Consider the following 20,264-nt stretch of genomic DNA (forward strand, 5'->3'; position numbering starts at 1 on the left):
TAGCACTGGCCTGAGGTGCAGAAAGCATGTGGTCTAGGAGTAGCCTAGGAACTGTGATCAGTAAACATCTCAGTGTTGTAAAGACATGTCCAAGACCGAGGCCATTCCTGAAGTTTCTGGCCTGGGAAAGCACTTCCTTATCCAATTTCTAGATGTTGGCTACATCAGAAGCTTAGAGAGGTTCCTGTTCAAAGACCATTCTAGAGTTGAATGTCAGCCCTGGAAGTAAGGGGCAGAACCAGCTTTTCACAATGAGTGAAAAAGAAAAGCATGAAGTATCTTGTTCCCAAAGACTGTGGGGCTGATTTCTAGGAACTAACAATGAACAAAAGTCAGGTATCATCTCACCTTCAGGAATCTTTCATGGACTTGGTGCCAATGCATAAATCACTGAGGAAAAATAGCTTTCACTGAATGTTATTACTCTTGTTCAGCCTGGCAAAACCTCGGATGACAAAATATTAGTGTGAGTATATTTCAGGTCTTCGATGAGCTGATGGAAAGGCCCAGTATAATTCCCATTTACTGCACATGTACCTGTCTCCTACAACCCAAGCCATCCAGAGTAAAATTTGAATGTTGCTCTTCTACAGCATGATTTGTCATAGCAGGTTGTCAGTAGATGTCATGCCAAATGCAAAGCAAAGGCTACCTCACTCTTCCAGGTTCTAAATTTAATTTTGGAACCTGAACCAAAATATCTTTGGGAGAAGAAAACAGCAGGAGAGCAATCTCACCATTCACACCTTTTAGATTTTTTTTAGTTCTGCTGAAAAATACTTGCTTTTAAATGTGTGTTTTGTGAGTGGGTTATAGTCTTTAACATACCAAGAATGGCCACTGAGGGCTATGTAGAAGACACGGAGATGAAGTAACACACACTTCATTGTACTTGATGTGATACTGCTTCTACTGAGGACAAAACTTGGGCAGGGTCCAGAGTCACAGCAGACAGCAGGGCAGGTCCAAATCACTGGGCACTGGACAGAGCCCTCACCATTGCCTGTTAAACAAGTCAGGCTCCATTTCCTTATGAAAGTCTCTCCCTTGTGTTTGGAATGAAGATCGCCACAAACAGTCAACAGGGAGTAAGTACACATATAAGAACATAACTTTCTTTCCATCTCTACTTTCTTCCTAAATCAATATTGTTCTTGGGGACTTCAGATCAGGAGTATGATGCAAAAACATGAGTCTCCAACAATCCCAACAGAGAACAATGCATCCACAGTTAACTGACCATTGACGCATCTGTCAGGCCCTGTCACCCATTTCTTTTCTCTTTACTCTCCTCCAGCTTTGTTTCTCTTGCTCTTCTATACCATCCCTGCTTAGGCTGATGTGGTGTTTCTGTCCTAGGAGGCTGTTCTGTGCCTTGCTGAAACCAAGAGGTACATGTTGCCTGCTTTCCTCAGCTGGACAAGTGCTACTTACACTCAAGGCTTATGTACTTGTTATTCCCTCTGCGTAGACAACTCCTCCAAAAAAGCCCCCTGGGTTTAACCATTCACTCAGGTAAGCTGAGAAGTCCCAGTCCTATAGCCTGCCTGAACCTCCTATAGGATGCTGCCCTAGTGGTTGTTTTGTTGTTCTGGAGACAATCACTTTCCCTTTCTCTCCTATCCAATTGCAGGCTTGTTTGTTACTCCCATTAAAGGTAAGCTGCACAAGTTCAAGGCTGTGCTTGACTTGTTCCTACAATGGAATCTGTGACACATAGCATGGGACCCATCCTAGGAGATTCATGGTTGTTAGGAGTATCGATGGATACATGAATGGGTGGATGGATGGATGGATGATGGATGGATAGATGGAAGGGTGCACGGGCGAAGGGAAAAATGAAACCTCCAATTTAGTCCTAAGTACTGTGTTTTCAGCCCTGTGATAGGCTGTTGGGAACCGCCCTGACTGGTATCAGAAGCTGAAACCCCCACCTAGGCTAAGGCTAAGGGAACGCCCTTGGAACCGTAAGCCAGCAAGGAGACAAGGGCTTGTCTCCCTGGCAGGAATGCTGCTTCTGCTGCTTTATTCATAACTGAACCCCAAAAAGCTTGGTTGGTTAGCCAAAGACGGGTAAGATTCCCCACGGGGGGAATGACCTAAGCCAGGCATGATCACTTTGGGAGGCCCCCCAAAAGAAGGACTTTGGGGGCTGCAGCAAAAGGGGGTGATGGACCCTCGCTCCTCAGCTTTGACATAGCCTGAGTTCTCATTGTCTGGGAGAAAATCTCCTTATTGCCTTAGTTCCCACCTAAGCCTGAAACAATGACAGGGTGGTGCAGCTCTGTGCTGAAAGGGCAGATTCCCTGGGTGATCAGGCCTAAGAAAGAACATGTAAATTACTGTGAAACCTTCTTTGTTTAGAATGCTCTCAGTTGAATGAGAGAGGTCCAAGGAGGAAGTTAGTTTGTTCCTCAAAGTCTTACAGCTCTTTGACCCCCACTCAATAGACCAGCAGAGTTCCTTGTTTTCTATAGTTCCTTACTTCCCCCTGATAAGTACTGTACTTTACCTGAATTATTATGCAAAATGAGCCCAATAAAAGCATGTATGGACGGTAAATCAGGGCCCTCCCCACTAGGGGGGGTGGCCATTTCGTTCCTACTTCCCCACAGAAACTAGCTTGTCTCTGTGCATGTGTGTTTGTTTCTCGCGTGTTTTTCGGCGAGCCATCCACAGCGTTCCGTGGTCACTGCTGGCCGGTGACCCACGCGCAACAATAGGCTCTTGACATAAATGTCAGACATCCTTACAAAGCCAGGCATAGGATCATGTGTGTCCACTTCAGAAATGATGAAAAGGAACCTGGGGATGACCAGCACTGCAACTTGCCCAAAAACATGTCATGATTTGGGGTTACATTGGAGGTTCAAATCTACAGCTGGATGAGCCCAGGGTATAATCCTTTCACTGTATATCACTCCCCCCTTCAAGAACTGTAATCATATATCTCCAATCATCCTTTGAATCAGCAGAACAGAATCCCTAATGAACTAAAAAACACCAAGCTTAAAAATAATTTTATGACTAATTTTATGAAGTTGACCTAACAAAGTGAGAAAGTCTTTTTGAAACAACCTTCAAAGAAGATGAGAAAATATTTGCTTTTTGGATAACATTTTTTAAAATTTTAATTGTTGTTCAAGTACAGATTTCTGTCTTTTACTCCCATCCCAGCACTCCCCCACCAAGCCTCCCCACCTCCCTCCCATTTCCACCCCCCCTAGTTTTTGTCCATGTCACCTTTATACTTGTTCTTGTAAACCCTTTCACTTTCCACCCTGGCTGGCGTAGCTCAGTGGATTGAGCACGGGCTGCGAACCAAAGTGTCGCAGGTTCGATTCCCAGTCAGGGCACATGCCTGGATTGCAGGCCATGACCCCCAGCAACTGCACATTGATGTTTCTCTCTCTCTCTTTCTCCCTCCCTTCCCTCTCTAAAAATAAATAAATAAAATCTTAAAAAAAAAAAAACCCTCTCACTTTCCCCGTGAAATTCCCTCCCCTCTCCACTCTGGTCATTGTCTTCTATTTCCCAAGCAAAAGTACCTGGGTGGCAATCTATGTATGAGGAAAGTCTGTCATCCAGAGGCAGCATTAGGAATTGTACTTAGCCCAGGTGTTTGCAGAATCAGGAGGAACAGACATTGAATGTGAAATGTGTTGTTGTACCCTGAACAGGTAAAAGAAAAACAAGAAAAGTAACAGGGTGGGAGAAGAAGAAGAGAGGAAAAGGGTGGTGGAGAAGGAGGGAGAGTTGAAGGTGAAAAAGGAATAGGATGGAGGAGGGGAGAAAGAAGTGGGGAAGGAGGAAGAGATAATGGGGACCACAAGAATAATAAAGCAACAGGGATGACAAGACAGGCTCACAAGGTTGTCATTCGCCTTATTCGTTTGCAAGCACTCTGATGTTAACTTCATCACATGTCCTCACCATTATTGCAATTCTGAGACCTTTGACGGTTTTCCAAGCTCTGTCCCCTTGAGCTGTAGGAACAGAGCCCAGGCAGACTGGGTCTGGGAGATTCTCCCACTCCCTTCCTGGCCCAAGGACAGGTTTACCCTGTGAATCATTCCATAATTTGTGGGAGGGATTAGGGTAGCCACCAAGAGAATAAAAGGCTTCCTTCTGGACAGTCACCTCCTAACTGAGCTCCTTCTTCCTACCACGTCAGAGCGACCAGCCCAGAGCAGCTGCCTGAACCATGAAGCTGGTGACAGTCCTCATGCTGACTGCCCTCCCCCTGTACTGTTATGCAGGTGGGCATGGACAGATTTTTGGCTTTGGAGGAGGGATGTTCTCGAGGCCTCTGTGCAAGTGCTGCTGCTCCCCATTTCCCTGAGCAGAGCAGCCCATTTCTCTAGTGTCAGTGCTGTGTGTATGGGGTATTGGTGGGGGCAAAGACAAGGAAGCAGATGCTTTAGGTCTAAATGAAAATCTCAGGTCCTGAGTTGAGTCTCCTAGAACTGAGGACTCAAACCCTTCCCACAGCCTCTCTAAGCAAATATCCCTGTGGGGAGGTAAGAAAACAGACTCACAGCCAGGCCCTAGTCAGAGCTCACACCTCTGTCACTGAGCCTGAATTTGCCTGCTTTTATCCCAGGGATTGGCTGCGATCTTTTGGATGATATGATCAGTACGACCATTGATCCTGATGTGGATGTGACTGAATACATCAATAACCTCAAAGACTTCTTACCAGGCGAAGAAACCGAAAAGGCCTACACATTCATGAAGGAATGCTTTCTCCATCAGAGCGAGGAAACTCTGGAGAAGGTTCAAGAGCTGGAGGTAATTTCAGTGTCTCTTTAACTGTGTTTGGACTATGGGACAGGACACGCAGGCTCTCAGTTTGTGACGACTCTTTTGAAGCATATGATGGTCATGCTTGTCAGGAAGATTCCTTCCATCTTATTAACACAGCCTTCAGTGCACTGTCAAGGAACCTAGGTTTCCTGGCACCAGTACTTGGATTCCTTGACTGTGAATTAAAGGCCCAAGAGTGATGCATGGAATCCATGGTTGTGAATCCCCCCAGCCTGTGGGAGAGCTGAGAACAGAAATCAGTGGTTTCACCTGCGGCAGCCTTTTCACATATGACAGATGTGGTGTAGTATTTTCTAGTTATCATTCCCTGCCCTCATATACCATTTAAAACATTCCAGGGTGACCACCTAGACATACTGCCAGAGCAGAGAGAGGAAAGTGCACATCACTAAGAAAGTGGTGAAACAGTAACATTTGTATATGTGCTTACTGTAACTTAAAAATTATTAAATGATCAGCCCCTTCAGTTCAAGATGGTGCAAATATTTCTTAAATTCTCACTGAGACAAGTCATGAGGAGCACATACCTGCAATGTATTGTCCCCCATAAGAGCTGTGGGTGGGGGGTCCAATAGGCTGATTGCTCTACTTCTCATGTGCAGGAACTCAGAACTTTACATTCCCTCATTTTTTGGGCTGAGGTAGTGAAAACTGAAACACAACATATTTTTGGCTATGTTATTTCAAAGAGGAGGAAACCTGCAGACAACATGACCAAGGGAACCAACCATAGGGGGACAAGACTGAATAGCACCAGCAGCCTATGGCATCACTTATGTTCACCTGAGATGGAACAAATGCAATACTCCCAGCTTCTCTTCCAGCACCAGCTTCCTGTCAATGCATGTGGACCAATCCAGGAAAACAATGAGGTGGCATGTTTATTCCTCAGGATGTTCCTTGGTAAGAACAAGTGAGATGTAAGTGATGTCTCTGTTTTTGTTTTCCAGGAAGCAGTATACAGCAGCTTTTGGTGTGCTCAGTACTAACTTCCACATGACCTCAGAGATTGTCCACAAACTGACTGTTGACAGGTAGAACCACAGCTTAGATTTCCTTCTTCATCTTCGGATCTACAAATGCAAGACAATTGTTGAAACCTCACATACATTTTCACTTCAATAAAGATCTGCAAAACGAAAGTTGTTTCTTGGAGGTTGAATAAAATGGTGGCTTTAGGGAGGCTCTCATCATACCTGTGTTTCTCACACACACATGAGTGTGCACACCCACCAGCGCAAAATCATCCTTTACACAACTCAAGAGCAAAATGCTGAGAATCTGAAAGGCATCCTGTCCCTCATCCCACACAGTCCAACAGTGAACCTGTCACTGGCATGTGACTGGCCTCCCTCATCCTCTCCCCAGGTCCATCAGGGCACTTTCCAGCCCCAGGTCCCAGTGACGGTGGCCTGCTCAGCTTCCAGGGTCCATGGCAGGCATCAATTTCATGCTGTGCCTGCTTACCATGGTTGGGCTTCACTCTGGGTATTCATTGTCCTGGACCCTAGGTCTGCATTCACTGCTGACAAAGACCCTCACCATCTATGTGCATAATACCTCCACCAAGTGCTGACAAAAATCCTCACCCTCAATTCACACCCCTAAGAAGAAATTCTCACCCCACAGTTGAACCCCTACAGATAAACTTTCCCCTAAATATGAGGGAATGTCATCTCCTCCTCCTGACAATGCACTGAGCCTTGCTTAAATGTCCATGTTCCACACTTGGGTTCTGACTATGTGTGGCTTTTTCCTGGGACAGTCAGGCATCTGTGATGGCCCCTGTATACCAAGTGGTGGCTCGTCTATTTCCCCCTCATAACACCTGGTGTGTGCCCCTACTCCATGGGTTACTGGCCAGCTTCCCAGGGGATGTCAATCAGTGTGGTGCATTGGGCAGCTTATGCCTTAAAGACACTTTCACACCTTCCAATCCCACTCACATTACCTTAATCTCTTTCACAAAATATTTATTCCCTGGTTCATTTCAGCAGTTTTCACCTGCTTTGCTCCCTCCCAGCCTGGTGCATTTTCACAGGTGTGGATCAGATATATTTGGCCATAGACAGTTTCTCAGGAGTCACCGCCCCCCACCTTCTGGAATCCACACAGGCCACCCTGTGGCAAGGACACTCGAGTGTCATTGCTTCCCTGCCCCCATCTCCAATATTACTTCCAATACTCTGATCAACCATGTCCTCTGGCCATTGCTGCTGTGTTGGCACAATCCACATGGTTCACAGCGACTTTTCCCAGTGATGCAGGCAAATTGCATCTGAATGACCTCCCCAACTATATCAGAAGACAAGACGGGCCTTTGGGAAACATGTGAACACAGAAACATCCCCCTACCTGCACTGGGGCAGCTATGGCATGTCCTGAAGCAGGTAGGGCCAACGTGGTCCAGGAGCTGAGTCTGAGGAGTTGGGGGGTTTTCTCTGACTGCCCCATCCAAGGGCTGACCTCTGGTATCCACTCTTGCTCTGAGGATCCTTGAAGCTGCCATAGCTCATGACCTTGTGGCTTCTCCTCACTTCTAAGCCAGTAACCAGTCCAATGACAGCATGCCCATTTCAGTGACTGCAGTCATACTTCTCCTTCAGACTCCCCATCACAAGCCTTCTGTGGCTCCCTCTACACATCCAGCTCAAGTGCAGATATGGTGTGCAGAGTGTGGACCTCTCTTGAAGTGCAGAGTGTGGACCTCTCTTGAAGTGGACCACATGAATTAGTGAGCAAAGTCCAACTTCCGCATAGGCATGAAAAGCACCGAGACTCAGCAGGGACCCTGAGTCCCTAATAAACAAGTGTGTGTGTGTGTGTGTGTGTGTGGAGGGGGTGGTAATAAGCAAAATGTTACAATGTGAGGTGTGGATCCATGGACATGTTCATTTTGTCTGGGTCTAATATCATCACCAACCTGGAGGTGCTGTAAAGCAGTAGGAGCATGTTCCTTGTTATGATCTATTGAGCCTTAGGTACTTTCAGCCTCTTCTCTATGTATTGATATAAAGAAAAATAGGAGTTCCAGCCAAGATGGAGTCATATGTAGATATGCTTCATCTCCTCATAAAACCAGGAAAAGAAAACAACAAATAAAAACAAAAATCAACCAGAACTACCAAAAAAAACCAAACTGAATTGAAGCCTCACAACCAAGGAGTTAAAGAAGCAACAAATAACTAGAATGGTGGGAGCAGCAGATACAGGCAGCCAGAGCAGAGAACACCCATGGCAAGGCGACCACTGGCCAACCAGGCAGACCCACATTTGACTTCAGATAAATCAAAAGGGGGCAGAAACAGATGACACAACACAAGGTTCCACAGTGGGCAAAAGAAACCCTCGGAATCACTGATGTCAAAACCTGTGGGGCAGTGGCAGTGGGAGAAACTGCCAGTCAGTTGAAGGTGTGTAGAGAGACCTGAGAAAGTGCCATTGTTCCCTCCCTGTCTCTTCCTGCACATACAGTTCCACAACACAGACATGTGGGTTGCCCTGCTTGGAGAATACCTAAGGTCCTTCCCATTACAATATCAACAGGTGTGCCTAGAGAAATAAATATGGGCCAAAGAAGTTCAAAACCATGAAGAGTAAAATGAGAACACTCTCAGAGCTATAAGCAACTGAACCTAATAAATCAAAAACTAAGTAGGCAAGTAGAAAAGGAACAGAACCAGACAGGTGGACATGACATGAAGGGATTTCAGTGGGAATGCAGAGGGGAAGAAGGGTGAGGGGAAATACATGGGATGAGAAGCATAACTGATAGGCATAAAATAGACTGCGAGAGGTAAAGATGGTACAGGAAACAGAGAAGTCAAAGAACTTACATGTACAACTCATTAACATGAATTAAGGAGGGGTATGCTGGAGGACTGAAGGGTACATGGAAGATGCATTATAAATGAGAAAACTGGGAAAACTGTAATAGAATAAGCAATAAAATATACTTGAAAAGAATATGGGACAAATTAAAGAACTGATCACAACTCTAGGAAGAGGACTAGGTGATCAGGAGATAGCACCTATCAGGTGCAGATTTCAAAACACTAGTAATCAAGATGCTCACTGAAATGACTGAGTGCAGTTCTATAATAAAGGAGGAAGTAAAGGCTATACAAAGAGAAATAAAGAAAAATATACAGGGAACCAACAGTGAAGGGAAAGAAAGAGGGACTCAAATCAATGATTTGAAACAAAAGGAAGAAAGCAACATTCAACTGGAACAGAATGAAGAAACAAGAATTTAAAAAAATGAGAACAATATAAGAAGACTCTGGGACATCTCCAAATGTGCAACATCCAAATTATAGAAATTACAGAAGCAGAAGAGGAGGGGCAAAACAATGAAAACTTATTTGGAAAACTAAAGACAGAAAACTCCCCCAATCTGGCAAAGGAACTCGACATACAAGTCCAGGAAGCTCAGAGAGTCCAGGAAGCTTTGGATCCAAAAACTTGGATCCAAACAACGTGGATCCAAAGAGGACCACATCAAGACACGTTGCCCAAGATTAAAATAAGGAAAGAATCTTTTTTTTATTTTATTTTAGCCATTGTTCAAGTACAGTTTTCTCCCCACTACTCCCATTCCAGCCCACCCACCCAACCCTCCCCACTTCCCCGCCATTACCCCCCACTCCTAGTTTTTGTCCATGTGTCCTCCAAATTTGTTCCTGTAAACCCTACCCATTCCCTCCTGAAATTCCCTCTTCTCTCCCCTCTGGCCACTGTCAGACTCTCCCCTATTTCAGTGTCTTTGGTTATATTTTGCTAGTTTTTTTGTTTTGTTGTTTAGATTCCTGTTAAAGGTGCTATCATGTGATATTTGTCTTTCACTGCTTGGCTTGTTTCGCTTAGCATAATGCTTTCCAGCTCCATCCATGCTGTTGCAAAGGGTAGGAGCCCCTTCTTTTTTTCTGCTGCATAGAATTCCATTGTGTAAATGTACCATAGTTTTTTGATCCATTCATTTACTGATGGGCATCTAGGTTGCTTCAAGCACCTAGCTATTGTAAATTGTGCTACTATGAACATCGAGGTGCAAATGTTCTTTTGTATTGGTGTTTCAGTGTTCTTAGGATATAGTCCCAGGAGTGGAATTGCCGGCTCAAAAGGCAGATCCATTTTTAGTTTTTTGAGGAAGTTCCATACTGCTTTCCAGAGTGGTTGTACCAGTCTGCAGTCCCACCAACAGTGCACTAGGGACCCCCTTTCTCCACAGCCTCTCCAACACTTGTTGTTTGTTGCTTTGTTTATGATGGCCATTCTGACTGGTGTGAAGTGGTATCTCATTGTGGTTTTAATCTGAATCTCTCTGATGGCTAGTGATATTGAGCATCGCTTCATGTGTCTTTGGATTTTCTGTATGTCCTCCTTAGAGAAGTATCTGTTCAAGTCCTTTGCCCAATTTTTAATTGAGTTACTTGTCTTCTTAGAGTGGAGTCGTGTAAGTTCTTTATATATTTTGGAGATTAAACCCTTGTCTGAGGTATCGTTGGCAAATATGTTTTCCCATACAGTTGGTTCTCTTTTAATTTTGATACTGTTTTCTTTAGCTGTGCAAAAGCTTTTTAATTTTGATGATGTCCCATTTGTTTATTCTTTCCTTTATGTCCCTTGTTCTAGGAGACAAGTCAGTAAAAAAGTTTCTGCGTGAAATATCTGAGATTTTCCTACCTACATTCTCTCCTAGGACTTTAATGGTGTCACGTTTTATATTTAAGTCTTTTATCCACCTTGAATCTATTTTTGTATAAGGTGTAAGTTGGTGCTCGAGTTTCATTTTTTTGCACGTAGCTGTCCAGTTCTCCCAACACCATTTGCTGAAGAGGCTATTTTTATTCCATTTTATGTTGCTGCTTCCTTTGTCAAATATTAATTGACCGTAGAGGCTTGGGTTTATTTCTGGGCTCTCTGTTCTGTTCCATTGGTCCATGTGCCTGTTTTTATGCCAGTACCAGGCTGTTTTGATTACAGTGGCCTTGTAGTATAGTTTAGTGTCAGGTATTGTGATCCCTCCTACTTTACTCTTCTTTCTCAAAATTGCAGCAGCTATTCAGAGTCGTTTATGGTTCCATATAAATTGTTGAAGTGTTTGTTGTATGTCTGTGAAATATGCCATTGGTACTTTAATAGGTATTGCATTGAATGTGTAAATTGCTTTTGGTAGTATGGACATTTTGATGATATTAATTCTTCCAATCCATGAACACGGTATATGTTTCCATTTGTTTGTGTCTTCCTTGATTTCTCTCCTCGGTGTTATGTAGTTTTCTGAATACAGGTCTTTTACCTCTTTGGTTAGGTTTATTCCTAGGTATTTTATTTTCCTTTTTGCTATTTCAAATGGGATTTTTTTCTTGATTTCTGCTTCTGCTGTTTCATTGTTGGTGTACAGAAATGTCTTTGATTTCTGGATATTGACTTTGTATCCCGCTGTTTTACCAAATTCATTTATTAGGTCAAGCAGTTTTTTGGTGGAGTCTATAGGATTTTCTATGTACACTATCATGTCATCTGCAAACAGTGACAGTTTTGTTTCCTCCTTTCCGATTTGGATTCCTTTTATTTCTTCTTCTTGTCTGATTGCTGTGGCTAGAACCTCCAGTACTATATTGAATAGAAGTGGTGAAAGTGGACATCCTTGTCTTGTTCCTGTTCTCAGTGGAAAAGATTTTAATTTTTGCCCATTGAGTATAATGTTGGCTGTAGGTTTCTCATATATGGCCTTTATTATGTTGAGGAATGCTCCCTCTATTCCCACTTTACTGAGTGTTTTTATCATAAATGGGTGCTGTACCTTATCAAATGCTTTTTCTGCATCTATTGATATGATCATGTGGTTTTTGTCTTTGCTTTTGTTTATGTGATGTATTACATTTACTGATTTGCGAATATTGTACCATCCTTGCATACCTGGAATGAATCCCACTTGGTCATGGTGTATGATCTTCTTAATGTACTGTTGGATGCAGTTTGCCAGTATCTTGTTGAGGATTTTAGTGTCAATGTTCATCAATGATATTGGCCTGTAGTTTTCTTTCTTTGTTGTGTCTTTATCTGGTTTTGGAATTAAGATGATGTTGGTCTCATAAAAAGAGTTTGGGAGTCTTCCATCTTTTTGGATTTTTTGAAATAGTCTGTGAGGGATAGGTGTTAGTTCTTCCTTAAATGCTTTGTAGAATTCTCCTGTGAAACTATCTGGTCCAGGGCTTTTGTGTGTTGGGAGTTTTTGGATTACTCCTTCAATTTCCTTTGCTGTTATTGGTTTGTTCAGGCTTTCTGCTTCCATTTTATTGCATTTTGGAAGATTATATTTTTCTTGAAATTTGTCCATTTCTTCTAGGTTTTCAAATTTCTTGGCATACAGTTCGTTGTAGTAATTTGTTACAATCCTTTATATTTCTGTGGTATCTGTTGTAATCTCTCCTCTTTCATTTCTGATTGTGTTTATTTGGGTTTTCTCTCTTTTTTTCTTGATGAGTCTGCTTAAAGGCTTGTCGATTTTGTTTATCTTTTCAAAGAACCAACTCTTGGATTCATTGATCTTTAGAATTGTGCTTTTAGTCTCTATGTCATTTAATTCTGCTCTGATCTTGGTTATTTCCTTCCCTCTGCTTGCTCTGGGCTGTCTTTGTTGTTGTTTCTCGAGTTCTTGTAGATGTAGGGTTAGGTTGTTTGTTTGAAATATTTCTAACTTTTTTAGGTGTGCCTATATCGCTATGAACTTCCCTCTCAGGACTGCCCTGGCTGTGTCCCATAAGTTTTGGGTTGTTGTGAGTTCATTTTCATTTGTTTCCAATAACCGTTTGATTTCTTCCCTAATATCATTCTTGACCCATTCATTGTTTAATAGCATGCTGTTTAATCTCCATGAATTTGAGTGTTTTGGGTTTTTTTCCTTGGGGTTGGTTTCTAGTTTCAGTCCCTTGTGATCCGAGAAATTGCTTGGTATGATTTCAATTTTTTTGAAATTGTTGAGTCTTGTGTTATGTCCTATCATGTGGTCAATCTTTGAAAATGTTCCATGTACATTTGAAAAAAATGTGTATTTAGATTCTTTGGAATGGAGGGTTCTGTAAATATCAGTAAAGCCCATTTCAACTAGGGTATTGTTCAATGCCACAATATCTTTGTTGATATTTTGTTTGGAAGATCTGCCCATTTTTGATAGAGGGGTGTTAAAATCCCCCACAATAATTGTGTTGCCGTCCATATCTTTCTTGAAGTCCTCTAAGATTTTCTTTATGTATTTAGGTGCTCCTATGTTGGGTGCATATATATTTACAATATTTATGTCTTCTTGGTGAATTCTTCCCTTGAGTATTATGAAATGACCTTCTGGGTCTCTCTTTATCGTCCTTCTTTGGAAGTCTATTTTGTCAGATATGAGTATTGCTACCCAGGCTTTTTTTTTCCTGTCCATTTGCTTGGAAAATTTGTTTCCAGCCCTTCACTTTCAACCTGTGCAGATCTTTAATCCTGAGGTGGGTCTCTTATAGACAGCATATGTGTGGGTCATGTTTTCTCATCCAATCAGCTATTCTATGTCTTTTGATTGAAGCATTTAATCCATTTACGTTTAAGGTTATTATTGATAGGTACTTATTCATTGCCTTTTATGTACGTGTGATCCTCTCTCACTCTCTCTTTTCCTTTCTTTCCTTAAAGCAGTCCCTTTAGCATCTCTCGCAGAGCTAGTTTAGTGGAGGTGTATTCTTTTAGACTTCTTTTGTCTGAGAAGCTTCTTATTTGGCCTCCTATCTTGATTGAGAGCCTTGCTGGGTAAAGTAGTTGTGGTTGCAGACCTCTGGTTCTCATTACTTGGATTATTCCTTTCCATTCTCTTCTGGCTTGGAGTGTTTCCATTGAGAAGTCAGCTGTTAGCCTTATTGGGGCCCCCTTGTATGTTACTTCCTTCTTCTCCCTTGCTGCCTTTAAGATTCTCTCTTTGTCTTGAAATTTTGCCATTTTAATTATGATGTGTCTTGAGGTGGGCCTCTTTGGGTTCCTCTTGATTGGGACTCTCTGTGTTTCCTGTATTTGTGTGACTTTTTCTCTCATCAAATTAGGGAAGTTTTCCATCATTATTTTTTCAAATAGGTTTTCTATCTCTTGTTCTTCTTCTTCTCCTTCTGGTATCCCTATTATATGGATATTATTACGTTTCATATTGTCTTGCATTTCTCTTAATCCTTCTTCATTTTTTCTGAGCCTCTTTTCCTTTTCTTGCTCTTCTTGGGTGTTTTCTTCTACTTTGTCCTCTAGCTCGCTGATCCAATCTTCTGCTTCATCGATCCTGCTTTTCATTTCTTCTACTGTGTTCTTCATTTCAGGGATTGTATTCTTCATTTCCTCTTGGCCCTTGTTGAGAGTTTCTATTTCCTCTTTTATGCTGATGTAGTTTTCATTGAGTTCATTGTAGCTTCCCTGTAGTTTCTCGTAGCTCATTGTGAGCTCATTGAGCATTCTGACAATTGTTGCTTTGAATTCAATATCTGATAGTTGAATTGCCTGTATTTCATTTAGCATTCTTTCTGAGGCTTCCTCCTTTCCTTTCATTTGGGGATTATTCCTTTGTCTTCCCATTGTTTGTGAGACTCTTCTTGTTCACCTCAGCTTCTTATATTGATCTGTTCTAGCTCCCTGGGTTTATGTTGTGAACTTCTTTAGTAGAATAGCAGTGAGTTTCAGTGGTGCTGTTTCCTTGACCCCCCAAGCTCACTGGTCTTGGGCTGTTGTTTAAGTTGGCTTTGTGTTTGCCTTTGGGTTTTGGTTGTCGTTGAGTCCTTCTTTGGTAGTTCCTGCCCACCAGCTGGTTAAATGAGGGTCACTCTGTCCACCACCTTCTGTGTTTTGTTGTGCTGGTGAGGGCAGGTTGTGTTGAAGCTGGTTCTTCTGTGTGTACAAGGTTTAAAGAAATCTTGTTCAGTTGTTTGTATTGGGTACTGTCTCTACTGTTTAGTTGTATTTCCAGATAAGTCCTGGATTGAGGTTTATGTGGTTACTACTCCCTCCTTCACCTTCTTCTGCTGTTATCTGTTAGTGGTTCCTTTGTTGTTGGGTTTCCTCTTCCAGCGGGTATCCTCGTGTTCACCTCCTCCACCTATTCTTTTTTGTCATCAGTTGGAGGGGGAAGGCAAAATGATTTAAGACAGCAACAGAGGATTCTATGCTATTTACAGTAGTAGCAAGTAGCAAGTAGGGAAGATATAGGAGGTCCTTTCACTATGTATAGTGTTAACCATGGTCTTCCACCCAGCTAGCTGATTTTTAGAAAGGATGGAAAGAAGATAATACTCTTGTTGGGGGAGGAAGGATTGTGAGTTGGATCTATAAAGCAGGGAGGTTGTGGGTGGTCAGATTCTGGGGTAAGGTGAGAGTAAAGGATAGGAAATAGGTGTAGTGTGTGAGAGAATAGAGTTAACCACTACAGTAATAGAGTTCAGGAAACTTTGAAATGGGCTAAGATCTGGGGGCAGGGGGCGGGGTGTTGTGAAGTAATTACAATTGCATGGAACAGCAGTTATTTACAATAATATTATGGCAACATTCATATGACAGAGTCTATGAGATCTAGGTAACAAGAATAGGGAGTACAGAACATCGAGTAGTGTGCTGATGGGACACAGGTGAGTTAAAGGACAGTAGATTAGTAATACAGTATAGAAAGAGATATCAGGGGAAAGCTGTCAGGTCATACAATATATCCAGCCTAGCAAAGCAGGCTATACAAAAAGAAGAGGGATATAAAAATACTATTAAAAAAAGATGTAGGAACACTGGAAAAATAATAATAATACAAATATGCAATAACTTGCAGGTTCTCTGTAATAGCAGAGTGACATTTATCTCACTGTCCCAGCTGTTGTGATGCCCCTTCTTTGGGTTCAACTTTGGTCTTTTCACAGATCCAGGATTTTGTCTCACTTGTAGGTATTTAGGAAAAAATTTTAAAAAGTAAAAAATAGAAAAGGCAGACGAAGGAAGGAAGAAGAGATAAAATTGGAGTACAGGAAGGAGGAAGGAATAAAACAAGAGATCAGGTAAGAGACAAAAAAGAAATCAAAAGAGAATAAAAACAATAAAACTTAAAAAATTAAAAAATTGTTTAAAAAACAGAATCTAATTAAAAAGTCTCTTGATTTCAAAGTGGCCAAACTGGTTTTTCTGCTCTTGCTGATTGAGGCAGGCTGAAGGATGATTTGTTTGGCTTTTCTCCCTTGGCCAGTGGAGTTCGCACTGGCTCCTCAGCCTTGGGCCCTGGGTGTGGGAATCAGGTCTTTCCCCAGGGTTACTGCTGTGGGCTGGTGTGCGGGGATGCTCTCCTTGCAGGTGTGCCCATGTGCCGGTGCGCCCATCCGCCGTCCGCAGCTGGGAAGCAGAGAGGCTGGAGCCACTGATCACTTTAGGAGAATTCCCCAAACAGTGTCTGTGTCTATTCACTCCTTCCTCTTGAGAAATTCCTCCCATTCAAGCCCGCTGCTCCCCACAGTGGCCTGACTTCTCCCACCGACAAACGCTCCAGCCAGACCAGTGACCGTGGGAGTCCAGGTCCGCTGCGCCACTCAGCCCCTCTGGTGTCCACCGCCTCCAAAGGTGCTCATAGCCCCCGTGTGTTTGCCAGCACCTGGATTCCTCCCAGAGCCGCTCAGACCTTGCTCGGCTGGGGAGGGAGCAGTTGACCTGGCTCTCTCCCAAGGACCCTATGGTAAACCCAGCAGCGGCCCCAGGCCTGGGGCTGCAGCCCCGGGACCACACGCTTGTCCTGAGACCCTACCTTGTTGGAGCACTCCCGTTAGGATCCGTTCTTTGTTCTTTCAGTTCTGCCACAATCCTTGGTCCTCTGTTTTCAAAAATGCTGAAATATGTTGGTCGCTTGCCTTTCTACTCCATAGATTGGTCAGGATTTTCTCCCCTGAGCAGAGGAAAGCTGAATCTGCTCCTTCCTACTCTGACGCCATCTTAGATCCCCTAGGAAAGAATCTTAAAAGCAGAAATGGAACAAAAGAGAGTTACCTACAAAAGTGTTCACATAATAGTGAGAAATAGCTGATTTCTCAAAGAAATCTTGTCAGCAAAAGGGGCTGGAAAGAAGTATTCAAAGTGATGTAAAGCAAGGCCCTGCAACCTAGATTACTCTATTCAGCAAAGCAACCATTTAGAAGGCAAAGGCAGATAAAGTGCTTCCCACAGAAGTTCAATTTAAAGGACTTCATCATCACCAAGCTCTTATTACATGAAATGGTAAAGGGACTTATCCAAAAAAAGAAGAACATCAAAACTATCAACAGTGAAATGACAACAAACTCACAACTGTTGACAACTGAATATTAAAAAAAAAAGACAAATGAAGCAACGAATCACAGAAATGGAGATCATAAGGAGGATAATCAGCAGGGAGGGGGAGGCAGGAGAATGGGCTAAGGTAGAGGGAATAATAAGCATAAATGGTAGGTACAAAATACACAGGGGAATGCTAAGAATAATATAAAAAGTGGAGAAGCCAAAAACTTATACGTACAGCTCAGGACATGATCTAAGTGGGGAATGCTGGAGGAACACAGCAAAGCCCCTCTCCCTTTGAAGTTTTCATCACCCAGGTATGTGTTTACACCAGTTTGAAAACCAAAACCCCAGGCTGTCCCTGGGATGTCATCCTGAGACCTGAGTGACAAGTGTGCCTGCACATCCTGCTGAGGACAGAGGCTGAAGGCCCTGCATGCCCTGGGTAAGTAATACCCATCTCCACCCACCAGCCTCCTCCACCATTAGTTCCAATATTCTCTATTAGTGTTTCATCACCACAGTAACAGTGACTCAGAAGTGATTATGAAACAGTACCTAGAGTGATTGAGGAGTAATGATCTTATCTTAAGTGATAGAAATCTCAGTGGAGTCTGAGCCAAATTCAGAATCACACTCTGTTAGCACATAGGAGAAACAAACACTCCTGTTGGCAGAGTCAGTTAGAGTCAATCTTCTGTTTGGCTTGGGAATGAGGTGATTCATTCTGTGTGACTTAGTGTTTACATTTGGTCCTTCCTGATGTAAGTGTAAGAGCTGACATTAACTCCCAGACACTGTAAAGAGTGTTTCCTCTGTGGATCCATTTATCCCAACACAAGTCCTCTGAGGTCAGCACTAAGATATCACCCTTCATTTACAGATGAGGAAAGTGGGGCTAGGAGGGTCAGCACCAGCTGAAGAGTCACAGGTGGAATGACCCAGCGCTGATTTTGTATCCACTAGTCTCAGCCCAAATTCAGAATTCTCTCCACTGACCAAGAAATGCAAATTATTTCATTCTGAGTCATACAGGCCACACTTTAGAATTCAAAACAGAGGACACTTGTACTGCTAGGCCTCTGGTGGGGGCATCATTGAATCTGTAGGATTATTTGAGAAAAGGGGACACCTGTAAAATTATAAATGTTTTCTTGAAGAACAAGGTGTGTGGCTCTGTAAGTAAAGTTTCAGGATTTTTCCTGAACACACTGCACTTTTCTGCAGGTCCATTTCAGTATTGTGCCGCTGGTACAGTTCCTGTTGCCACAGTCCCACTTTTTCCTTGACCTCATGTGATGGGAAAGGCTGAGCTACAGGAGAGGAGTCACTTGTTCTGTGCTGAGCATAGGTTCAACTAATGTGAGGAATTCTTATCAGTTCCACTAGTTGGTTTTTTTTTTCAGTAGATTATCTTAAATGTTTAATTCATCAAATCCTTTTTAATTTAATCTTTATTTTACTTTTCAATTACCATTTAGTCCCCTAATACCCACCTACCCCCAGCAATCTCCACACTGTTGACCCTGTCTGTAAGTCCTCAACAATTCATTTTCCAAAAATCCTCACTCAATGACGTGCTTATTGATTTTAGAGGGAGGGGTGGCACAAAAAGGGAAAGGGAATAAGCATCAATATGAGAGAGATCATCTATTGGTTGCCTCTTCTATGCACCCCAACCCCAGGTTGATCCCGCAACCTAGGCATGTGCCCTGACCAGGAATCGAACCTGTGACCTTTCGGTTTAAGGGAGATCGCTCCAATGCTTTGATCCACATTAGCTAAAACTCCGATAAGTTTATATAGATTGTTTTTGTGTGAAGAGAATAATTCTTACAGTTTTCTACTTTCCTTTTTTAATAGAGAATGTTTTAGTGCTGTTTAGGTTCACAGAGCAATTGAACAGCAGGCGTGGACTTACCACATGCATCCCACTCGAACATGCACAACCTCCCCCCCCCCCCCAACTACAATCCCACTAGACAGGGGCGTGTGTGTCACAATTCATGAACCTCTATTGACAGATCAATATCACATACAGCCCATAGTTACCATTAGGGTTCCAACTTGTGTTGTATATTTCATGTGTTTGGTGAAATGTACAATGATGTGTACCTACCCTTACAGTGCAGACAGCTTTCCTGCCCTCCAGTCCCTGTGCTCCACCTACTTCCCTCCCTCTCCTTAACCACTGGAGACCACTGACTGATCCTTCAATGTCTCCTTGACTCTGACCTCTTCCAATGTCTGCCATTGCATCAGGGATCCTGTAAGCCCTAAAGGCCTGCAAGATGTTGTAGCCATTCAGTGGTAGAAACCTAGGTCCTGCATGAACCCTTGAGGTCAGGTTGTATCCTGGACAGGCATCCAGGTCAAGGCAACAGTTGCCTACAAAGTTCATCACACAGGATTCTGTTATCAGTGATACTAGTGAGAACACTAAACCTTGGAGATAATCAAAAACACTGGACTTATATCCATTTTATTATCATTTCTCAGTTCTCCAAGACAGCACACTGTTCATCACCCACACCCTGGGGGCACTACCACTGCCCCAAATCTGACCTCTGCACATTCTGCACCATGTCCCCTCTACTGGCCTCTGCACTGCCCTCAGAAGTGACAATAATAATCCACTTTTTAAAAATTTATTTTAATTGTGGTTCAAGTACATTTTCCTGTCCTTTACTCCAATTCCAGGCCACCCACCCATCCCTCCCCATCTCTCTCCTATTTCCAACCTCCCTAGTTTTTGTCCATGTGTCCTTTATATATGTTCTGGTAAACCCTTTTCATTCTACCCTGAAATTCCCTCTTCTCTCCCCTCTGGTCACTGTCAGGCTGTCCTCTATTTCAGTGTCTTTGGTTATATTTTTCTTGTTTCTTTGTTTTGTTGTTTAGGTTCCTGTTAAAGGTGAGATCATATGGTATTTGTCTTTCACTGCCTGGCTTATTTCACTTAGCATAATGCTTTCCAGTTCCATCCAAGCTGTTGCAAAGGGTAGGAGCTCCTTCTTTCTTCCTTTCTGCTGCATAGAATTCCATAGTGTAAGTGTACCATAGTTTTTTGATGCATTCATTTACTGATGGGCATCTAGGTTGCTTCCAGCACCTAGCTATTGTAAATTGTGCTGCTATGAACA

General features: G+C 42.8%; 1 protein-coding gene across 11 annotated transcripts in view; it reads left to right on the forward strand.

Annotated features, from left to right (window-relative positions):
* Positions 1 to 4,118: 4,118 nt before the first annotated feature.
* LOC114500307 (mammaglobin-A-like) overlaps positions 4,119 to 20,264 on the forward strand; it is a 259,118-nt gene continuing 242,972 nt past the window's right edge. For 4 of the 11 annotated variants that reach the window (XM_036029576.1, XM_036029575.1, XM_036029573.1 and 1 more), the window contains exons 1-2: positions 4,119 to 4,259; positions 4,604 to 4,776. In XM_036029576.1, the coding sequence (XP_035885469.1) occupies positions 4,205 to 4,259; positions 4,604 to 4,776 (228 nt within the window). In that variant the 5' untranslated portion in view covers positions 4,119 to 4,204. The other 7 variants (XM_036029578.1, XM_028516958.2, XM_036029569.1 and 4 more) reach the window with 7 other exon arrangements.

Source organism: Phyllostomus discolor, chromosome 6, assembly GCF_004126475.2.
Source record: "Phyllostomus discolor isolate MPI-MPIP mPhyDis1 chromosome 6, mPhyDis1.pri.v3, whole genome shotgun sequence".
Taxonomy (NCBI): Eukaryota; Metazoa; Chordata; class Mammalia; order Chiroptera; family Phyllostomidae; genus Phyllostomus; species Phyllostomus discolor.